This window comes from Oncorhynchus gorbuscha, linkage group LG15 (genome assembly GCF_021184085.1).
Source record: "Oncorhynchus gorbuscha isolate QuinsamMale2020 ecotype Even-year linkage group LG15, OgorEven_v1.0, whole genome shotgun sequence".
Lineage (NCBI taxonomy): Eukaryota > Metazoa > Chordata > Actinopteri > Salmoniformes > Salmonidae > Oncorhynchus > Oncorhynchus gorbuscha.
This window is the reverse complement of record NC_060187.1, coordinates 79,459,503-79,480,007: the sequence shown is the minus strand read 5'-3', so window position 1 is coordinate 79,480,007 and position 20,505 is coordinate 79,459,503. Positions and strand designations below refer to the sequence as shown.

Sequence of the window (20,505 nt, the reverse complement as noted above, 5' to 3'; positions counted from 1 at the left end):
GTCTCTCCTATACCTGACAGACAGACAGATACACCATAGTCTATCCTATACCTGACTCAGACAGACAGATACACCATAGTCTCTCCTATACCTGACTCAGACAGACAGATACACCATAGTCTATCCTATACCTGACTCAGACAGACAGATACACCATAGTCTATCCTATACCTGACTCAGACAGACAGATACACCATAGTCTCTCCTATACCTGACAGACAGACAGATACACCATAGTCTCTCCTATACCTGACTCAGACAGACAGATACACCATAGTCTCTCCTATACCCAACAGATAGACAGATACACCATAGTCTCTCCTATACCCAACAGATAGACAGATACACCATAGTCTATCCTATACCTGACTCAGACAGACAGATACACCATAGTCTCTCCTATACCTGACTCAGACAGACAGATACACCATAGTCTCTCCTATACCTGACTCAGGCAGACAGATACACCATAGTCTATCCTATACCTGACAGATAGACAGATACACCATAGTCTATCCTATACCTGACAGATAGACAGATACACCATAGTCTCTCCTATACCTGACTCAGACAGACAGATACACCATAGTCTCTCCTATACCCAACAGATAGACAGATACACCATAGTCTATCCTATACCTGACTCAGACAGACAAATACACCATAGTCTCTCCTATACCTGACTCAGACAGACAGATACACCATAGTCTATCCTATACCTGACTCAGACAGACAGATACACCATAGTCTATCCTATACCTGACTCAGACAGACAAATACACCATAGTCTCTCCTATACCTGACTCAGATAGACAGATACACCATAGTCTCTCCTATACCCAACAGATAGACAGATACACCATAGTCTATCCTATACCTGACTCAGACAGACAGATACACCATAGTCTATCCTATACCTGACTCAGACAGACAGATACACCATAGTCTATCCTATACCTGACTCAGACAGACAGATACACCATAGTCTATCCTATACCTGACTCAGACAGACAGATACACCATAGTCTATCCTATACCTGACTCAGACAGACAGATACACCATAGTCTCTCCTATACCCAACAGATAGACAGATACACCATAGTCTATCCTATACCTGACTCAGACAGACAGATACATCATAGTCTCTCCTATACCTGACTCAGACAGACAGATACACCATAGTCTCTCCTATACCTGACTCAGGCAGACAGATACACCATAGTCTATCCTATACCTGACTCAGACAGACAGATACACCATAGTCTATCCTATACCTGACTCAGACAGACAGATACACCATAGTCTATCCTATACCTGACTCAGACAGACAGATACACCATAGTCTCTCCTATACCTGACTCAGACAGACAGATACACCATAGTCTCTCCTATACTTGACTCAGACAGACATATACACCATAGTCTCTCCTATACCCAACAGATAGACAGATACACCATAGTCTCTCCTATACCTGACTCAGACAGACAGATACACCATAGTCTCTCCTATACCTGACAGACAGACAGATACACCATAGTCTCTCCTATACCTGACTCAGACAGACAGATACACCATAGTCTATCCTATAGCTGACTCAGACAGACAGATACACCATAGTCTATCCTATACATGACTCAGACAGACAGATACACCATAGTCTCTCCTATACCCAACAGATAGACAGATACACCATAGTCTCTCCTATACCTGACTCAGACAGACAGATACACCATAGTCTCTCCTATACCTGACAGACAGACAGATACACCATAGTCTCTCCTATACCTGACTCAGACAGACAGATACACCATAGTCTATCCTATACCTGACTCAGACAGACAGATACACCATAGTCTATCCTATACCTGACTCAGGCAGACAGATACACCATAGTCTCTCCTATACCTGACTCAGACAGACAGATACACCATAGTCTCTCCTATACCTGACAGACAGACAGATACACCATAGTCTCTCCTATACCTGACTCAGACAGACAGATACACCATAGTCTCTCCTATACCCAACAGATAGACAGATACACCATAGTCTATCCTATACCTGACTCAGGCAGACAGATACACCATAGTCTCTCCTATACCTGACTCAGACAGACAGATACACCATAGTCTCTCCTATACCCAACAGATAGACAAATACACCATAGTCCCTCCTATACCTGACTCAGATAGACAGATACACCATAGTCTATCCTATACCTGACTCAGACAGACAGATACACCATAGTCTCTCCTATACCTGACTCAGACAGACAGATACACCATAGTCTCTCCTATACCTGACAGACAGACAGATACACCATAGTCTATCCTATACCTGACTCAGACAGACAGATACACCATAGTCTCTCCTATACTTGACTCAGACAGACAGATACACCATAGTCTCTCCTATACCTGCCAGACAGACAGATACACCATAGTCTCTCCTATACCCAACAGATAGACAGATACACCATAGTCTATCCTATACCTGACTCAGACAGACAAATACACCATAGTCTCTCCTATACCTGACTCAGACAGACAGATACACCATAGTCTCTCCTATACTTGACTCAGACAGACAGATACACCATAGTCTATCCTATACCTGACTCAGACAGACAAATACACCATAGTCTATCCTATACCTGACTCAGACAGACAAATACACCATAGTCTCTCCTATACCTGACTCAGATAGACAGATACACCATAGTCTATCCTATACCTGACTCAGACAGACAGATACACCATAGTCTATCCTATACCTGACTCAGACAGACAGATACACCATAGTCTCTCCTATACTTGACTCAGACAGACAGATACACCATAGTCTCTCCTATACTTGACTCAGACAGACAGATACACCATAGTCTCTCCTATACTTGACTCAGACAGACAGATACACCATAGTCTCTCCTATACTTGACTCAGACAGACAGATACACCATAGTCTCTCCTATACTTGACTCAGACAGACAGATACACCATAGTCTCTCCTATACTTGACTTATCTCACCCCAACAAACTTCACACAGGTACACAACTATATCATCCACAAGATTTAGCTGAGACAGTGCAACACATCACTGTGATTTTATCTTACCATTTACAATATTCACCGTTAAATACTGTATAGCTTCATACAGTATGTACAATTTAACCTCCTCCACTGTCCAATCAGGTGTTCTGCTGCCAGCCGTGGGACGTGATTGGCCAGGACTTTGAGCTGCCCATGCAGATCACAGCCAGTCCCATTCAAGCCCCACCCAGCGTCCGCAGTCTGGAGGAGGAGCTGCAGGAGGCCATTAACAGAGTACTGGTCAGTGTATGTGTGTGTGTTTGTGTGTGTGTGTAAATCAGAGTCACTGCTGACATTCATTGTATTTTGTAAAAGGTGACCCTGTCAAGTAAACCCTTGGGTGATTTCCCTGTCTCTGTTCTGCCCACCTTAGATGGACCCCAGTCAGTCTATAGAGGACATTCTGGAGGAACCTACCACCTGTGTGGGTGAGTGGATAGCTCTCTGGCCTCTCAATGACAATTTATGGTTCTGTAGTCACCAAGAAAGTTACAGGCTTTTGTTTGTTTTTATTGCCTTCCCCCTCTCTTCTAGACTCCCACTCCTCCTCTGTCTCAGACCTCCAATCACCTGTCACTATCCTCCCTGGCCCCTCCCCTCCTCCCCAAACAGACCAATCCCAGCCGTTCCGTTGTCATTCAAAGGATGACAACTTCTTGTCCTCTCCTCTCTGCTCCTCCCTCCTGCTGGAGCTCCCACCGTCACCTTCGACGATGGTTCCCCGCCAAGCTGCCCCACCCCCTCTCCCTCCCTCCATCTGTACTTCTCCCCTGCCTCCCACTGTGACCTCACGGAAGAGGCGGGCTCAGGCAACCTTTGACCCTGCTGATTGGTTGGAGTCGCTAGCCTCTGGACTCCGCCCTCTCAGTCCTCCATCTGCCCCATTCGTTGAGACCGACTTTGGCCTCAATTTTGATCTGAACGTCAACCGAGCGTTGGATCTCATGGTGGAGCAGTGGTGAAGGTCTTAGGTGGACTGAGTGTCAGTGTGTGTGTGTGTGTGTGTGTGTGTGTGTGTGTGTGTGTGTGTGTGTGTGTGTGTGTGTGTGTGTGTGTGTGTGTGTGTGTGTGTGTGTGTGTGTGTGTGTGTGTGTGTGTGTGTGTTTGTTAGTTGGACTTCAACATACACCTCCCAAACAATGGGAACAGATTTGTGAATGTCCATCCATCAGTCTATCCATCCATCCCCTCTGTCCACTCTGTGAGTGAGTAGTCTGTTTGAGCGAGGTGACTGCAGGTCTGTACCCCACGCAATGTTGAGAGACAGATACTACTACACTGGAAGAGATTAAAAAAGACGGAGTTGCATTGGTGGAACAATAACTGGCAGAGGGAATCACACACACACACACACACACACACACACACACACACACACACACACACACACACACACACACACACACACACACACACACACACACACACACACACACACACACACACACACACACACACACACACACACACACACACGCAAACCTTGAGTTGTCCTGTTAAATAAAAAATGGCCAAATACAACAAATGAACAATGCATATTTGGAGTCACACACAATCCAACACATTGTTTCCCACTGTAAACAAAGACACCCAGTTGAACAGGGCCCCTACTGCTCCCCCAGCCACAGTCATTGAGTCCGAGTCATTCATAAAGGCCATTGAAGCCAGACTGGGCAGACAGACAGGGCACACAGCTTGTCCATGTCTCCAGACCTTTCCCTAGTGCCAGACACACAGTCGGCATGTGGGGAGAGAGAGCTGGCAGACACCACACAACCCTTACAGGGAAGTGTATGTGTGTCACTGTGTGTATGTGTGTGTGTGTTTGTGCACGCCTGGCTGCTTCTGTTTGTGTCGGTGTGTGTGTGTGTTAATACACACACACACCCCATTGTATATTTATCGGAATTGTTGCAAATATACTTGTAGCTCCTTGTTTGTGTAGACTAAGTGTGCAATGTCTCTGAGTATTGATTTTGTACGGTTGATCTGTGAGAGAGAGAGAGAAGAGAGAGAGAAGAGAGACTGCTTCCACATTTTGTGCCTATTTTAATTGTGGTCTCAACACTAGTCTGTTGCTGCAACATATAACACTGTGAGTGGGTCACTAAAACCTAATGAACCACTATGTTCAATTCATTGCTTGCCTTTTTTTATTTAAGAGAAAAAAACTGGTAAACATCCTATTAAGCCAAGAGATAAATAGCAATCACTCTGAGAGGCTTCAGAACCTGCAACACCACCATATTACCAGAGTGTATGTTCTCATCAGTGCATGAGAACAGGTGGCCACTGTTTTATGAGGACCTCCCATAGTGTTTGGAGGAAACAGCTTGGTGCTCTACACACTATTAGGGCCACAGTCACTGTTTACACCTGTTGTTATGGAGATAAAAAGGTCAAATAAAGGTTATGCGCAGGATAACAATGCCAATTAATTTCATGAAACAATTTCATGATTTTAGCTTTTAGATTGTTTCAGTGCTTTATCCCATATTGTAAAAACAGGTAGAATTTGGAAATCCATCTGTCCCAAAGAGAGGCTGTTCTGATTGCAGGAAGTGACACAGGTGTTCCCTGAGACCACAATCTCTCTCTTGGCCAGTTCCAAATCGAACCCTAGCCCCTACCCCCTAGGCACATGAGGAGGATAGAACTGGATAGATATAATCTATATGGTAATAGCTCCACCATTCCCCTGATAGGCTATGTGGAACTTTCCCCATATCGCACACAGCTATCCAGCCTACTAGAAGAGGGGCTAGAGGCTAGGGGTCCGTATGGGATTGGCCATATTCATTTTAAATGACCACCAGGGGTGTCCCATCAGTAAAGAGCTGAGGAGGTGAATACTGTACTTCCCCCGAACATGGATCATGATGAAGTGGTCTATGTTTCCGTGCTATCAGTGATTGACAAGGCAGTCCAAGGGCTTATTCTCAGAGTCAGAACGTTCAGTATTTACAGAGCAGATATTATTCTCTATTCCACATGATGTTCTACCAGATCCAATGTTTCTGAGGTCATGACAGACTTAATTCAGCTGTTGTGATTCTGATTGGTTGTATGGCCTGTCAATTAGTGAAGTATGTGAGCACTGATTATGGCCTGGTCTGAGAGCAACCCACAGCCTCTGTTAGCAGTATGGCAACTTCTCCACCTAGCCTCCCAATGGGCTTAGGGGAACTTCTGCCATATTTCTTCTGCCTATCTGGTTCATGTAGATTAGAAAACCAAAGGGGTGTAGGGGCTAGGGGTTGTTTTTGGACCAGGCCTGTGTTATGTTCATTGGGAGAATACAACACATAGTGTGCTTTCCTAACCTCCTAGCTGACTCGACACCCTTCTTAAAGACCATTGTGTGAACAACAAACTGTGATCTTACTAATGTTCCCCAGAGACATATTTATTGATATTTATATATATGGCTCTGATGTTCCCCACCCAGTCTCTGAATAATAACCACTGCGCTAAGTGCAATATGGTGTATGTGAAGGGCACAGCCATTGGGAAATACCAGGCCCCCATATCTCTGTCTTATCGTTACTCTAAACAAAATGGTGTAATGGGTCCTCACTCAACAAGATGTCGCATAAAGCTTAGTTTTCACTGCATCAGGGATAGCGTACACAGACGTTTCGGCTTCACAGCCTTCTTCAGTGTGTAGGTACAAATGTATTTGAATTCAAAACAGCACTTCAAATCAAAATCAAATCAAATTTATTTATATAGCCCTTCGTACATCAGCTGATATCTCAAAGTGCTGTACAGAAACCCAGCCTAAAACCCCAAACAGCAAACAATGCAGGTGTAAAAGCACGGTGGCTAGGAAAAACTCCCTAGAAAGGCCAAAACCTAGGAAGAAACCTAGGGAGGAACCGGGCTATGTGGGGTGGCCAGTCCTCTTCTGGCTGTGCCGGGTAGAGATTATAACAGAACATGACCAAGATGTTCAAATGTTCATAAATGACCAGCATGGTCAAATAATAATAAGGCAGAACAGTTGAAACTGGAGCAGCAGCACAGTCAGGTGGACTGGGGACAGCAAGGAGCCATCATGTAGGGAACAACAGATTAGCAGCAGGTGCTTCTAAGTAGGGCTACCAATCATCTGCCAAGCTTTCATGTTGAAGCATTTCACGAGCAGATTTCATCGTAGAACTGTAGAAAACCATGTTGAATGGTGACAATGGAACAGACTGACGACCGTGATAATCACGGTGGTCAAACACGTTCTCTGTCTGCTGCACTTAGGATGACGAGAGAGAGCAACACAGGAGAGTAACATGCTACCTCTTGTGAATGGAGATGCTTTAGGCCTACTGTACTCTGTCTGGTCCTGGACAACCGGTGTTCAAACACATTCTCTGTCTGCTGCACTTAGGATGATGAGAGAGAGAAACGCAGGAGAGTAACATGCTACCTCTTGTGAATGGAGATGCTTTAGGCCTACTGTACTCTGTCTGGTCCTGGACAACCGCTGGGTATGTTGGTTTTCATCTGAACCAGTCTCTTCCCCTAAATCTGTGCTGATATCACCTGACTCATGTTAGGAGTGTATCACATTCAGAACTGTCTATGCTAGGTTATTCCTGTCTGTCTGTCTGTCTGTCTGTCTGTCTGTCTGTCTGTCTGTCTGTCTGTCTGTCTGTCTGTCTGTCTGTCTGTCTGTCTGTCTGTCTGTCTGTCTGTCTGTCTGTCTGTCTGTCTGTCTGTCTGTCTGTCTGTCTGTCTGTCTGTCTGTCTGTCTGTCTGTCTGTCTGTCTGTCTGTCTGTCTGTCTGTCTGTCTGTCTGTCTGTGTTGTTAAGGTATTTCTTTCCCCCTTGAGGCTTTCTGTAACCAGAATGAGAGAAAGAGGGATTAGACTAAGACGTTGTCATAATCGAGATCAGGAAGTATCTGAGCCAACTGTTGCCATTGTTTCGGTCAGCTCCATTCATTGGGAGTTCAATTTGGCTTCCAATGCCGATATACTTCCTGGATAATCTTCAGATTGATAACATCACTGTCTAATCTTTCTTCATCTCATTCTAGTACTGTAACCAGATAGTGTGGGGATGACCCAATGGCAAAAATACATCAGTATTTAAATTGATTTATTTATTATGTAACTTATTCAGGCAAAATGTTATCAATAAGTGTTCAAATTGTATTGTAAAAAAACATTAAGAAATTAAATGTCTTAATAGATTTCCCATTCACTGTCTCGTTGTTTTGTGTTTGCCTTTATTACGACAACATCACTTAACCCAAAACATCTTCCCGTGGCCGACACACCATCAAACACTTGTGGTTTGAGCTGTTGTGAAATGTTTGTTTTGTGTTGCCAAGATGACTGCTAATCTGATGAAGACGTTTGTGCTCCTGGTTGATGCTTTGCCAACAAGGATCTGTTCTTGACTAGTATCAATAAAGGTTAGTTAACTAAGGTAATGAGGGGGCTTCTTAAGGAAGTAAAAATACCACATAAATATCAAGTGTATTTGTCCAAGTGACCATCTGTAACATCTTACTTGTTACTACTACAACTGAACCAGCTACTACCACACCTGTACCCAGCATCATGCTCCTTGTCAGACTGACTGCGTTCACCTGTGAGTATACTGACTGACTTGTAACAAAATATGTATTTGAGGGCGTTTAAAACATACATTCCAGTATTTTCCAGAAGTTTCTATATCAGTTTGTATTGAAAGTAATTGAAGTCCAATATCAACAGTATGACCCAGGTCTAATATACAGCATCCTGTATTATCTGAGGACTAGGTGATGTCCCATGTCTGTCTATACGCAGTACCATACTATATAATGTACATTATTTATATACTTACTGTATATGCTGTACACTACTCTTCTGTAAAGAATTGCGATGAGCCTGACCAAGGTTAGAAAAGCTGAACTAGCTGTGTGATGTGTTTCAGTGCTGACTGCAGTTTGCTGTACACTACCAGCTGCAGGTACACAGTTCTTAGTTAAACCCGACCAGTTTGTGTGGGTGGGTGGTTGTGTGTGGGGTGGTTGTCTATGTTTGTGTGTGTGGGTGGTTGTGTGTGTGGGTGGTTGTGTGGGTGGTTGTGTGGGTGGGTGGTTGTGTGTGGGGTGGTTGTCTATGTTTGTGTGTGTGGGTGGTTGTGTGTGTGGGTGGTTGTGTGGGTGGGTGGTTGTGTGTGGGGTGGTTGTCTATGTTTGTGTGTGTGGGTGGTTGTGTGTGTGCGCGCATCCACATCTATAACGTTATGGTAACTATGTTTCTCACTCAGCGACGAGAGTGGTCACCTGTGACAATGGAGAAAACGTCCAGTTCCTGATCTGTGGTAAGAACACACACATTCTATCCTGATGGTCTCTCCATAGTGCTGTCTGTTTCTTTACATTGTTTTTCTTGCCCTGCTAGATTCTGGAGTGATCTTCATTGAGAGAGCTCTGTATGGAAGGACTGACGGAACCACCTGCAAAGAAGGACGACCTGCCAACCAGCTGACCAACACACAGTGTTCACAGACGGGCACCCTGGAGGTCCTCTCACACAGGTACAGTCAGTATTTATTTGATAAAGACAGGCTCCCTGGAGGTCCTCTCACACAGGTACAGTCAGTATTTATTTGATAAAGACAGGCACCCTGGAGGTCCTCTCACACAGGTACAGTCAGTGTTTATTTGATAAAGACAGGCACCCTGGAGGTCCTCTCACACAGGTACTCAGTCAGTATTTATTTGATGAAGACAGGCACCCTGGAGGTCCTCTCACACAGGTACTCAGTCAGTATTTGTTTGATGAAGACAGGCACCCTGGAGGTCCTCTCACACAGGTACTCAGTCAGTATTTATTTGATGAAGACAGGCACCCTGGAGGTCCTCTCACACAGGTACTCAGTCAGTATTTATTTGATGAAGACAGGCACCCTGGAGGTACTCTCACACAGGTACTCAGTCAGTATTTATTTGATGAAGACAGGCACCCTGGAGGTCCTCTCACACAGGTACTCAGTCAGTATTTATTTGATGAAGACAGGCACCCTGGAGGTCCTCTCACACAGGTACTCAGTCAGTATTTATTTGATGAAGACAGGCACCCTGGAGGTCCTCTCACACAGGTACTCAGTCAGTGTTTATTTGATAAAGACAGGCACCCTGGAGGTCCTCTCACACAGGTACTCAGTCAGTATTTATTTGATAAAGACAGGCTGGGATTCAGAGGCGCGTTGTTGAAAAGCACATTGCAGTATCAATGTGCCTTTTTAAAGCCAATTTTCCTGATGTTCACAGTAAACACGGCAAATTTTTGCTTTAAATGTCAAGCGCTGCATGCTTGTTGACACCGCGTTTGATTAAATCCCAGCCATAGCTCATCTTACCTCCTGATATCCCCCAGGTGCAATGGGAAACAGGTGTGTGAAGTGAACACTGAAGTCTTCCGTACTTCTGATCCCTGTGTTGGAATCTACAAATACCTGGATACCACCTACACCTGCCTCCCAGCAAGTCAGTCTGTTTCTATGTATATTAATACAAAACACGAAACCAGGCTACTGTCTGCTATGAAAATGTATGTATTTTATTTATGTCTGCCCAGCAGTGGCCAGTGTGGTGTGTAATTCCTGTTTGTTTGTCTTGGCAGCACGCAGCATCACGTGTGAAGGCTCTGATGCTCTATTAGAATGTGGTAAGGCTCTGATGCTCTATTAGAATGTGGTGAGGCTCTGATGTTCAACTAGAATGTGGTGAGGCTCTGATGTTCAACTAGAATGTGGTGAGGCTCTGATGTTCAACTAGAATGTGGTGAGGCTCTGATGTTCAACTAGAATGTGGTGAGGCTCTGATGCCCTTCTAGAATGTGGTGAGGCTCTGATGCCCTTCTAGAATGTGGTAAGGCTCTGATGTTCAACTAGAATGTGGTGAGGCTCTGATGTTCAACTAGAATGTGGTAAGGCTCTGATGTTCAACTAGAATGTGGTGAGGCTCTGATGTTCAACTAGAATGTGGTAAGGCTCTGATGTTCAACTAGAATGTGGTAAGGCTCTGCTGTTCAACTAGAATGTGGTAAGGCTCTGATGTTCAAATAGAATGTGGTAAGTCTCTGATGTTCTACTAGAATGTGGTAAGTCTCTGATGCTCTACTAGAATGTGGTAAGGCTCTGATGCTCTACTAGAATGTGGCAAGGCTCTGATGTTCAACTAGAATGTGGTAAGGCTCTGATGTTCAACTAGAATGTGTTAAGGCTCTGATGTTCTACTAGAATGTGGTAAGGCTCTGATGCTCTACTAGAATGTGGTAAGGCTCTGATGTTCAACTAGAATGTGTTAAGGCTCTGATGTTCAACTAGAATGTGGTAAGGCTCTGCTGTTCTACTAGAATGTGGTAAGGCTCTGATGCTCTACTAGAATGTGGTAAGGCTCTGATGTTCAACTAGAATGTGTTAAGGCTCTGATGTTCTACTAGAATGTGGTAAGGCTCTGATGTTCTACTAGAATGTGGTAAGGCTCTGATGTTCAACTAGAATATGGTAAGGCTCTGATGTTCTACTAGAATGTGGTAAGGCTCTGATGTTCAACTAGAATGTGGTAAGGCTCTGATGTTCAACTAGAATATGGTAAGGCTCTGATGTTCTACTAGAATGTGGTAAGGCTCTGATGTTCAAATAGAATGTGGTAAGGCTCTGCTGTTCTACTAGAATGCGGTAAGGCTCTGATGCTCTACGAGAATCTGGTAAGGCTCTGATGCTCTACTAGAATGTGGTAAGGCTCTGCTGTTCTACTAGAATGTGGTAAGGCTCTGATGTTCTATTAGAATGTGGTAAGGCTCTGCTGTTCTACTAGAATGTGGTACGGTTCTGATGTTCTATTAGAATGTGGTAAGTCTCCGATGTTCTACTAGAATGTGGTAAGGCTCTGATGTTCTACTAGAATGTGGTAAGGTTCTGATGTTCTACTAGAATGTGGTAAGGCTCTAATTTTCCATTAGAATGTGGTAAAGCTCTGATGTTCTACTAGAATGTGGCAAGGCTTTGATGCTCTACTAGAATGTGGTAAGGCTCTGATGTTCTTAGAATGTGGCAAGGCTCTGATCCTCTTAGAATGTGGTAAGGCTCTAATGTTCTAGAATGTGGTAAGCTTGTCAACACTCTGCTATACAATATATTCTCCTCTCATATGATGATATATAAATTATATAATAGCATTGTAGAACAGTATTATATACAGTTTATATTACCATCACTAGAACACACCAAAGACATCCAGTCTTACCTCTCCTCCTCATCTCCCTCAGATGAAGGAACGATCCAGATCTACAGTGCCAACTATGGCCGCCGTGACCAGCTAGTGTGTTCCTTTAATCGGCCCGATAACCAACTAGCCAACACCAACTGCCTCAGCCAATCCATAACCACCAGTAAGGTGGCAGAGAGGTATTGTACTTGCAGTGTGTACTATTAGAAACGCATGACGGTAGTGTTAACCTGTACTGTAGAAACATGACTGTAGTGTTAACCTGGACTGTAGTGTTAACCTGGACTGTAGTGTTAACCTGGACTGTAGAAACATGACTGTAGTGTTAACCTGGACTGTAGTGTTAACCTGTACTGTAGAAACATGACTGTAGTGTTAACCTGGACTGTAGTGTTAACCTGGACTGTAGAAACATGACTGTAGTGTTAACCTGTACTGTAGAAACATGACTGTAGTGTTACCCTGTACTGTAGAAACATGACTGCAGTGTTAACCTGGACTGTAGTGTTAACCTGGACTGTAGAAACATGACTGTAGTGTTAACCTGGACTGTAGAAACATGACTGTAGTGTTAATCTGGACTGTAGAAACATGACTGTAGTGTTAACCTGTACTGTAGAAACATGACTGTAGTGTGGTCCTTCTGTAGCTCAGTTGGTAGAGCATGGCGCTTGTAACGCCAGGGTAGTGGGTTCGATCCCCGGGACCACCCATCCGTAGAATGTATGCACACATGACTGTAAGTCGCTTTGGATAAAAGCGTCTGCTAAATGGCATATATTATTATTATTTTATTAACCTGGACTGTAGAAACATGACTGTAGTGTTAACCTGGACTGTAGAAACATGACTGTAGTGTTAACCTGGACTGTAGAAACATGACGGTAGTGTTAACCTGAACTGTAGAAACATGACGGTAGTGTTAACCTGAACTGTAGAAACATGACTGTAGTGTTAACCTGGACTGTAGAAACATGACTGTAGTGTTAACCTGGACTGTAGAAATATGACTGTAGTGTTAACCTGGACTGTAGTGTTAACCTGTACTGTAGAAACATGACTGTAGTGTTAACCTGGACTGTAGTGTTAACCTGGACTGTAGAAACATGACTGTAGTGTTAACCTGTACTGTAGAAACATGACTGTAGTGTTACCCTGTACTGTAGAAACATGACTGCAGTGTTAACCTGGACTGTAGTGTTAACCTGGACTGTAGAAACATGACTGTAGTGTTAACCTGGACTGTAGAAACATGACTGTAGTGTTAATCTGGACTGTAGAAACATGACTGTAGTGTTAACCTGTACTGTAGAAACATGACTGTAGTGTTAACCTGGACTGTAGAAACATGACTGTAGTGTTAACCTGGACTGTAGAAACATGACTGTAGTGTTAACCTGGACTGTAGAAACATGACGGTAGTGTTAACCTGAACTGTAGAAACATGACGGTAGTGTTAACCTGAACTGTAGAAACATGACTGTAGTGTTAACCTGGACTGTAGAAACATGACTGTAGTGTTAACCTGGACTGTAGAAATATGACTGTAGTGTTAACCTGAACTGTAGTGTTAACCTGGACTGTAATGTTAACCTGGACTGTAGTGTTAACACTAAAGTCATGTTTCTACAGTCCAGGTGAACACTACAGTCATGTTTCTACAGTCATATTTCTACAGTCCAGGTAAGGCTCTGATGTTGTGTAACCTGGACTGTAGTGTTAACCTGGACTGTACTGTTAACCTGGACTGTAGAAACATGACTGTAGTGTTAACCTGTACCTGACGTTGACACAGGTGTAATGGGAAGAGCCAGTGTGACGTCCCGGCGTCCAACTCTCTGTATGGAGATCCCTGTGTAGGAACCTACAAGTACCTGGATGTGGCTTACACCTGTGGCTAAACGTGAGGCACGTATGCATATGTTAATGTTTCAGGATTTGGCCAGGGTTGTTCCGGTTTTTGGTCACTAGATGCCCCCATTGTGCCTTTTGACCTTTTGTTTTCCCTTGATCCCCATTATTATTTGCACCTGTGCCTCGTTTCCCCTGATTGTATTTAAACCCTTTGTTTTCCTCTGTTCTTTGCTCTGTGTTTGTATGTTAGCACCCAGCCCTAGTACTCTGAGAACTCTTGTTGATCCCGGTGGACGCTCTTGTGGAATTCTGTTTTTTGTTCTTGTTTGTTTGTTTTTTGGAGTATCTTTTGAGGCTTTTTGTGCTTTACCTTCCACCTTGTGGATTTACCTTTTTTGTCTTGGAGGATTACCTTTGTTCTTGTAGGATTCCTATTGAGGTTGTGGAGTTACATGTTTTCCTGAAGAACTTCACTTTTTACTTCATTAAATACACTGTCTCAAGTACTGCTGTGTCTGCCTCATCTTCTGGGTTCTGCCGACTACTCGTGGCTCAGTTGGTTAAGTGACTGTTTCTCACTCTGGAGACCCGGGTTCGTAACCGGGTCCTGACAGTACTACACACACACACACACACACACACACACACACACACACACACACACACACACACACACACACACACGACGACTGGGAAGTAGAACACTGTGGCTGACTGTTTTTGTCTTGCAGGAGATCTTCTCTGAGGAACATGGACCAGAGAGACCACTTGGATATCGCCCTATTCATTGGGCGGATTTGAATTTCTTTCCTGTCCTCTCTCCTCTGATGTCTCAATTGAGTGTAAAATCGATGTAAATTCTATGTAAATTCAAAATGTGTAAATCCCATTGATTGTGTATTTCATCAGGCATAATTTGTCTGTAATAAAATCACAATGAGGCCCCTCTTGTGCTGCAACAATGCACGGTCAGGAGGAAGCATGGAGAAATTAAACCCCAAAATAAACTATTCTTCAAATAACACTGACATAATACTTTGCATTTTGTGTACTAAAGTATTTTTTCAAAACAATGTTGATTTTCTGAACTGAGGTGGTTGGTCTGAATTAAACTAAGCAGCATAAAGACAAGACTTTGGGTCTTTTGTTCAATATTATGAAACATGTCCTTACACACTAAATACTTTATTTGAATCCACAAATGATATTACACCAAGAAGGATTAAAACATTTGAAGGTCTTGGATACATGGTTTATGTTTCGGGCAAACAAAACCTGAGTACCAGTCTTCATATTTTCGAGCATGCTGGTGGCTGCATCATGTTGTGGGTATGCTTGTTATCTTCAATAGGATAAGAATTCAAATGGAATAGAGCTAAACACAGGCAAAATCCTAGAGGAAAACCTGGTTTAGTCTGCTTCCAACAGACACTGGGAGGCAAATTCACCTATCAACAGGACAATAACCTAAAACACAATATACACTGCAGTTACTTAGTTTTGGCTTAAATCAACTCGAAAATAAGGCAAGACTTAAATGGCTGTCTAGTAATGGTCAACAACCAACTTGACAGAGCTTGAAGAATTTAAATAATGTGCATGTTTCGTACAGTCCAGGTGTGCTGTTAGACCCAGGAAGGTTCACAGCTGTAATCACTGACAAAGGTGATTCGAACATGTATTGACTCAGGGGTTTGAATACTTATCTAAATGAGATATTTCTATATTTCATTTTCAATACGTTTGCAAAAAATGTATAAAATGTGTAGATGGGTGAGACTTATTTCGTCATCCATTTTGAATTCCGGCTGTAACAAAGTGGAGTAAGTCGAGGTGTATGATTGCTTTCTGAAGGCACTCTACACACAGACCTGAGTTATTGTAGTATGTCACTACCTCACTGTCCAACCCAGCAGCATGAACAGAAGAAGAAAATGTTCAACTCTTTCCAGTTGTCCATTAAGAATTTACCAGGACCTGGCGTCCAAAGAAGATGGTAGTCTACACACAAAAAAAGCAGTGGGGTGCTCATATTTACAGTAGTCAAAGCTAAATTATAAACTGGGTGGTTCGAGCCCTGAAAGATGATTGGCTGACAGCCATGGTATATCAGACCGTATACCATTGGTATGAAAACATTAAATTTTTACTGCTATAACTACGTTGGTAATTAGCAGTAAGACACCTCGGGAGTTTGATATATGGCCAATATACCATGGCTCAGGGCTGTGTTCAGGCACTCTGTGTCGCACATAAGAACAGCCCTTAGCTGTGGTATATTGGCCATATACTACACCTCAGGCCTTATTGCTCAAATCTACAGTACCATTCAAAAGGTTGGACACATCTACTAAAGGGTTTTTATTTGTACTATTTTCAACATTGTAGAATAATAGTGAAGATATCAAAACTATGAAATAACACACATGGAATCATGTAGTAACCAAAAAGTTGATGACAGCGTTGCACACTCTTGGGATTCTCTCAACCGGCTTCATGTGGAATGCTTGTCCAACAGTCTTCCCTCCACAAAACCTGGGGTATACCAACAAAGCCAAAACACAGGGATATTGGAGGGTAAATTATTATTCAATGTAAACAGGCAATAAACATCATTTCATGCATCTCCTTCATCTCACAAAAGGAAACTGTATACCAAGAACATTAGAGACGGTGATAAATCAACATTTTGTAACAGAGGACAATTACTGTGAAAGTGGGTGCTCATCTGAATCAGTGAAAGCTCTTCCCCTAAATCTGACTTGACTAGTTAAATAAAGGTAAAAAAATGAGAGAAAGAGGGATTAGACGGAGATGTCATAAACGAGATCCGTAAGTATTGGAGCCAACTGTTTCCATTGTTTTGGTCAGCTCCATTCATTGGGAGTTCAATTTGGCTTCCAATGCCGATATACTTCCTCGATAATCTTCAATTTAATGACTTCACTGTCTAATCCTTCTTAATCTCGGTCACACCCTGGCTTTAGTATTCTGTGTTTTCGTTAGTATTTTGGTGAGGCCAGGGTGTGACATAGGGATTTATGTGGTTTGTTTTGTCTGGGGTTGTTTGTAGGTATGGGATTGTGGTTAGAGTAGTACTCTAGGTAAGTCTATGGTTGCCTAGAGTGGTTCTCAATCAGATGCAGGTGTTTATCGCTGTCTCTGATTGGGAACCATATTTAGCCAGCCATATTCTTTAGGTCTCTGTGTTAGTTTGCACCAGAATAGGCTGTTTAGGGATTCATGGTCATTGTAAGAGAGAATATAGGAGACGACACGCGTCAAAATGATTGATTGATGACCGTACGTCATGATGACGTGTACATGTCTGAATATGGGCCTCCGGCCCGTCCCCCCTGTTCATGTGTTCACGTGTTAGAGGGTGTGTGTTATTTTATATCTCTATGGAATGCTTTGAAGTAGTCCTGTTGTTTGATGTCTAGGGGGCTGGTTGAACTGGGGAGGGTGGGTGTTGAGTATTTGAACTTTTGGGACTGTGTATGTCCCCCCCCACCCCCAGTTTTATCTCCCTTATGGTTGTTATCTATGAAGTAGGAATGTCCAGGGTTATGTATCTGGGGTCTAGGCTTTATAAATGTCCAGAACAAGCCATTTTTAAGACCTGAATATTAAACATCTAAAATATGTCTACAAGGGGAATTCTCGGAGTGCTCTGTAGCTCATGTCATGAATCCAAAGCCAAAAGCCTGGAGGATATTTTGCTTGAGGCTCCAGAATGTTTTAAATAATTTTTGTGTACAAGCGAGGGGCATATTTCGTACATATTCAACCCGGAGGAATCTACGGTTAAGATATTCACAGACAGCGTGTCCCAACCCTTTTATCGTGCAGAACCCGAGCCTTTTTCTCCAGCGCTAAGGATGCGAGAATGGCTTAAAATAAGGCTAGCTTTGTGTCAAATGGAACGCGCCCTGAGTGCTTCAAGGCTGCCAGGATATGCGTTGGAAGAACAAGTCTGTGGACGAAATGATCTGATGGCTCTGAGAGTCACTTCCATGGCTTATACCCCGGACTCCAGAGTGACAATTTTAGCATGTGAACAATTTGATAGGGCAAATGCCCACGAAAACGGTCAGTTCATATGTATCCTCCAAAGCATGCAAGGATGTACATTTTTTTCAAATAATGTTCAGTTTTAAATGGCGTGATTACCACATTTTCCGAACCCTGATGAATAAGCTGGACAGTCTTTTCGAAAATCGTGAACAATTACGGCGATGGCCGAGGTTATCGTTGAGACATACCCCGGAACAACAACAAGGTCGAAGGCGGATCTTTCCCTGGCTGGAAGGTGGACAGAGCTTCGACGGAGCGCGGAAAAGACTTTGCGATGGGGAATTGGAAACGGATAATGTTCAGGGCTAACAGGACCCCTATATCTGGAAGAAATAGTAAAAAAATGTTGAATTATAATGTGTGTTAATATGTAGGTGTTAATTTTGAAAATGTATAGCCCCCATTTAACGAAGGGGTAGCGCTCTTTTCTCTCAGGGTCTGGCGCAGACAACTGTAAGATCTGAAAAAACATGTATTATTTTATAGTCTATTCCTACATGGGTATGTTATGAACATTACGTTTTATTAAAGTTTGTAATAATGTACAATGACCGGCCTCCAAGTTTTTTTTACATAAAACACGTGTGATGCATGTTTAAATATTATTCAAATGTGTTACTTAATTCAAACATGTCTTAAAGGTTGTACGAAATATTTTGGAATTCAATAAAAGGAATTTAAAAAACGGTATCTCACCCTTTAACTATGGGAAAAGCCTATTTAACAACGTCTTCCAGCTCTGTCGCGAAGTAAAATAGAATCAGGTGTGTGTGTGTGTGTGTGAGTGGTCTTGTGACGTAGCAACAGGCGTGTGTGTGTGTGGTTGTGTGTGTGTTACATAAATCCTAAGGTGGGGGGTTCAACCCGGGGTCCAAGAGCTCTATCTGTAGGGAATCGTTTGAAATCAAGGTTTACATTATCCGTCATATGGCCTGTCAAGATATAAGTCTACAGCCCAGGTTAAACACTGATATCTAATCAACACACAGGGATTCTAGCAAACCCAATGCAGACAGAACGGTACTTTGAATTCAAAGCCTTTTGGGGGGCTCTAAAACAGACATCTCTCAAAAACTCATTCCGTACTTTTAGATAGTTAGGGACAGAACTATTTTTAATGCTGTTAGCATTGCTTTAGCGCAAACAAACAGGCCCGAATATTGAGCTGCACGGACAGATTTAAAAAATAATAATATTCTGTATAAGTGAATCTCGCATAATGGATATTTCTGGAGGTGAGTAAATGAAAAACATATTTTAAGATTTGTTTGAATATTATTGTAATATTAACCCCTAGTTATTTGGGTATTTCAGGCCAAAAGGCCAATATAGGTTAAAAAAGTGTAGATATAGCGTATAACTGTTAATATTGTCTAATGGTGTCTAGGATCCCCGACATTTACGCAGCTTTTACGCGATTTACCGGATCTGGAACAACATGAGGGGGTTCACAGGAGCAAAAGTCTGGCAGGCAATCACCAGCGGCCTTTTTTCGTTGTAAGTCCTTATAATTAAACACATACCCAATAATATTTATATATAAAAATAAAATAAAAAAATAGGGTGTACTATTAAAAAAAAACTATTTTATGTATTTACAGCCGACATACAGCCAGGAATGATAAAGGATGCGTTATGGACATCTGACACGCCGGACTTTGATGCAATTCTACCGTTCTGTACGAGCGATTTTTCAAACTCACCTCGAATCCAGGGAGCATCGACCCCCTCCCGAAATATTCCAGACCGCAACAGGCAAAGAGCAGCGGTGGCCCAAGTACATTGCTCTGAATCAAGCCCACCAGAAAACTACTGTTGGGCCGGGAACTTGCTGCTTCACGAGCCGGCGCTCCAGGGACACGGTATGAGACCATTATACAATTTTGCTATTAGTTATACGCCTTTTTATTAATTATAGATCTGTTGATAGCTTATGTTAAAACAAGGACAAATAATGTTTTTTTCAGACTGCCCGGAGACAGGCCCAGCAGAATCTAGAACGCTAGAGGGGAAAAAGTCACACACCCCCGGTTTCGGCCATTCGTCACAACAAGCGCCAAAAAAGCCGAGGTATTTTAACTATGTATTGTTAATATATATTATTATAACGGAAAGGTATTTGACATTTGTACGTAGCTAACATATATTTTTTTATATCTAATAACGTAATTTTGTATGTATTATTTTCATTCAGACTCCGCCCCGGCGAAAAACGGCACAGACGGCCACATACATCTAGAGCTGGGGGATTCC

The 20,505-nt window shown here is 42.8% G+C and overlaps 2 protein-coding genes across 3 annotated transcripts in view; both read left to right on the top strand.

The window, feature by feature from the left end:
- si:dkeyp-69b9.3 (myocardin) overlaps nt 1–6,912 on the top strand; it is an 89,979-nt gene extending 83,067 nt beyond the window's left edge. The window contains exons 13-15 of the mRNA XM_046303095.1: nt 3,195–3,332; nt 3,466–3,520; nt 3,627–6,912. Coding sequence (XP_046159051.1) covers nt 3,195–3,332; nt 3,466–3,520; nt 3,627–4,054 — 621 coding nt within the window. The 3' untranslated portion in view covers nt 4,055–6,912. The remainder of the gene's footprint in view (nt 1–3,194; nt 3,333–3,465; nt 3,521–3,626) is intronic.
- Nucleotides 6,913–8,558: 1,646 nt separating this feature from the next.
- LOC123998148 (L-rhamnose-binding lectin CSL2-like) lies at nt 8,559–15,306 on the top strand. 2 transcript variants are annotated; one of them, XM_046303107.1, is made up of 10 exons: nt 8,560–8,687; nt 9,015–9,050; nt 9,354–9,407; nt 9,488–9,623; nt 10,466–10,575; nt 10,712–10,732; nt 10,791–10,814; nt 12,362–12,500; nt 14,117–14,229; nt 14,907–15,306. In XM_046303107.1, exons 1-9 carry the CDS (start codon nt 8,657–8,659, stop codon nt 14,220–14,222), a joined length of 657 nt encoding a protein of 218 aa, XP_046159063.1. In that variant the 5' UTR covers nt 8,560–8,656; the 3' UTR covers nt 14,223–14,229; nt 14,907–15,306. The 2 variants fall into 2 exon arrangements, with proteins under 2 accessions (XP_046159062.1, XP_046159063.1); XM_046303106.1 differs by lacking the exon at nt 10,791–10,814 and having other exon boundaries at nt 8,559–8,687; nt 10,712–10,756; nt 14,117–14,224.
- Nucleotides 15,307–20,505: the final 5,199 nt, after the last annotated feature.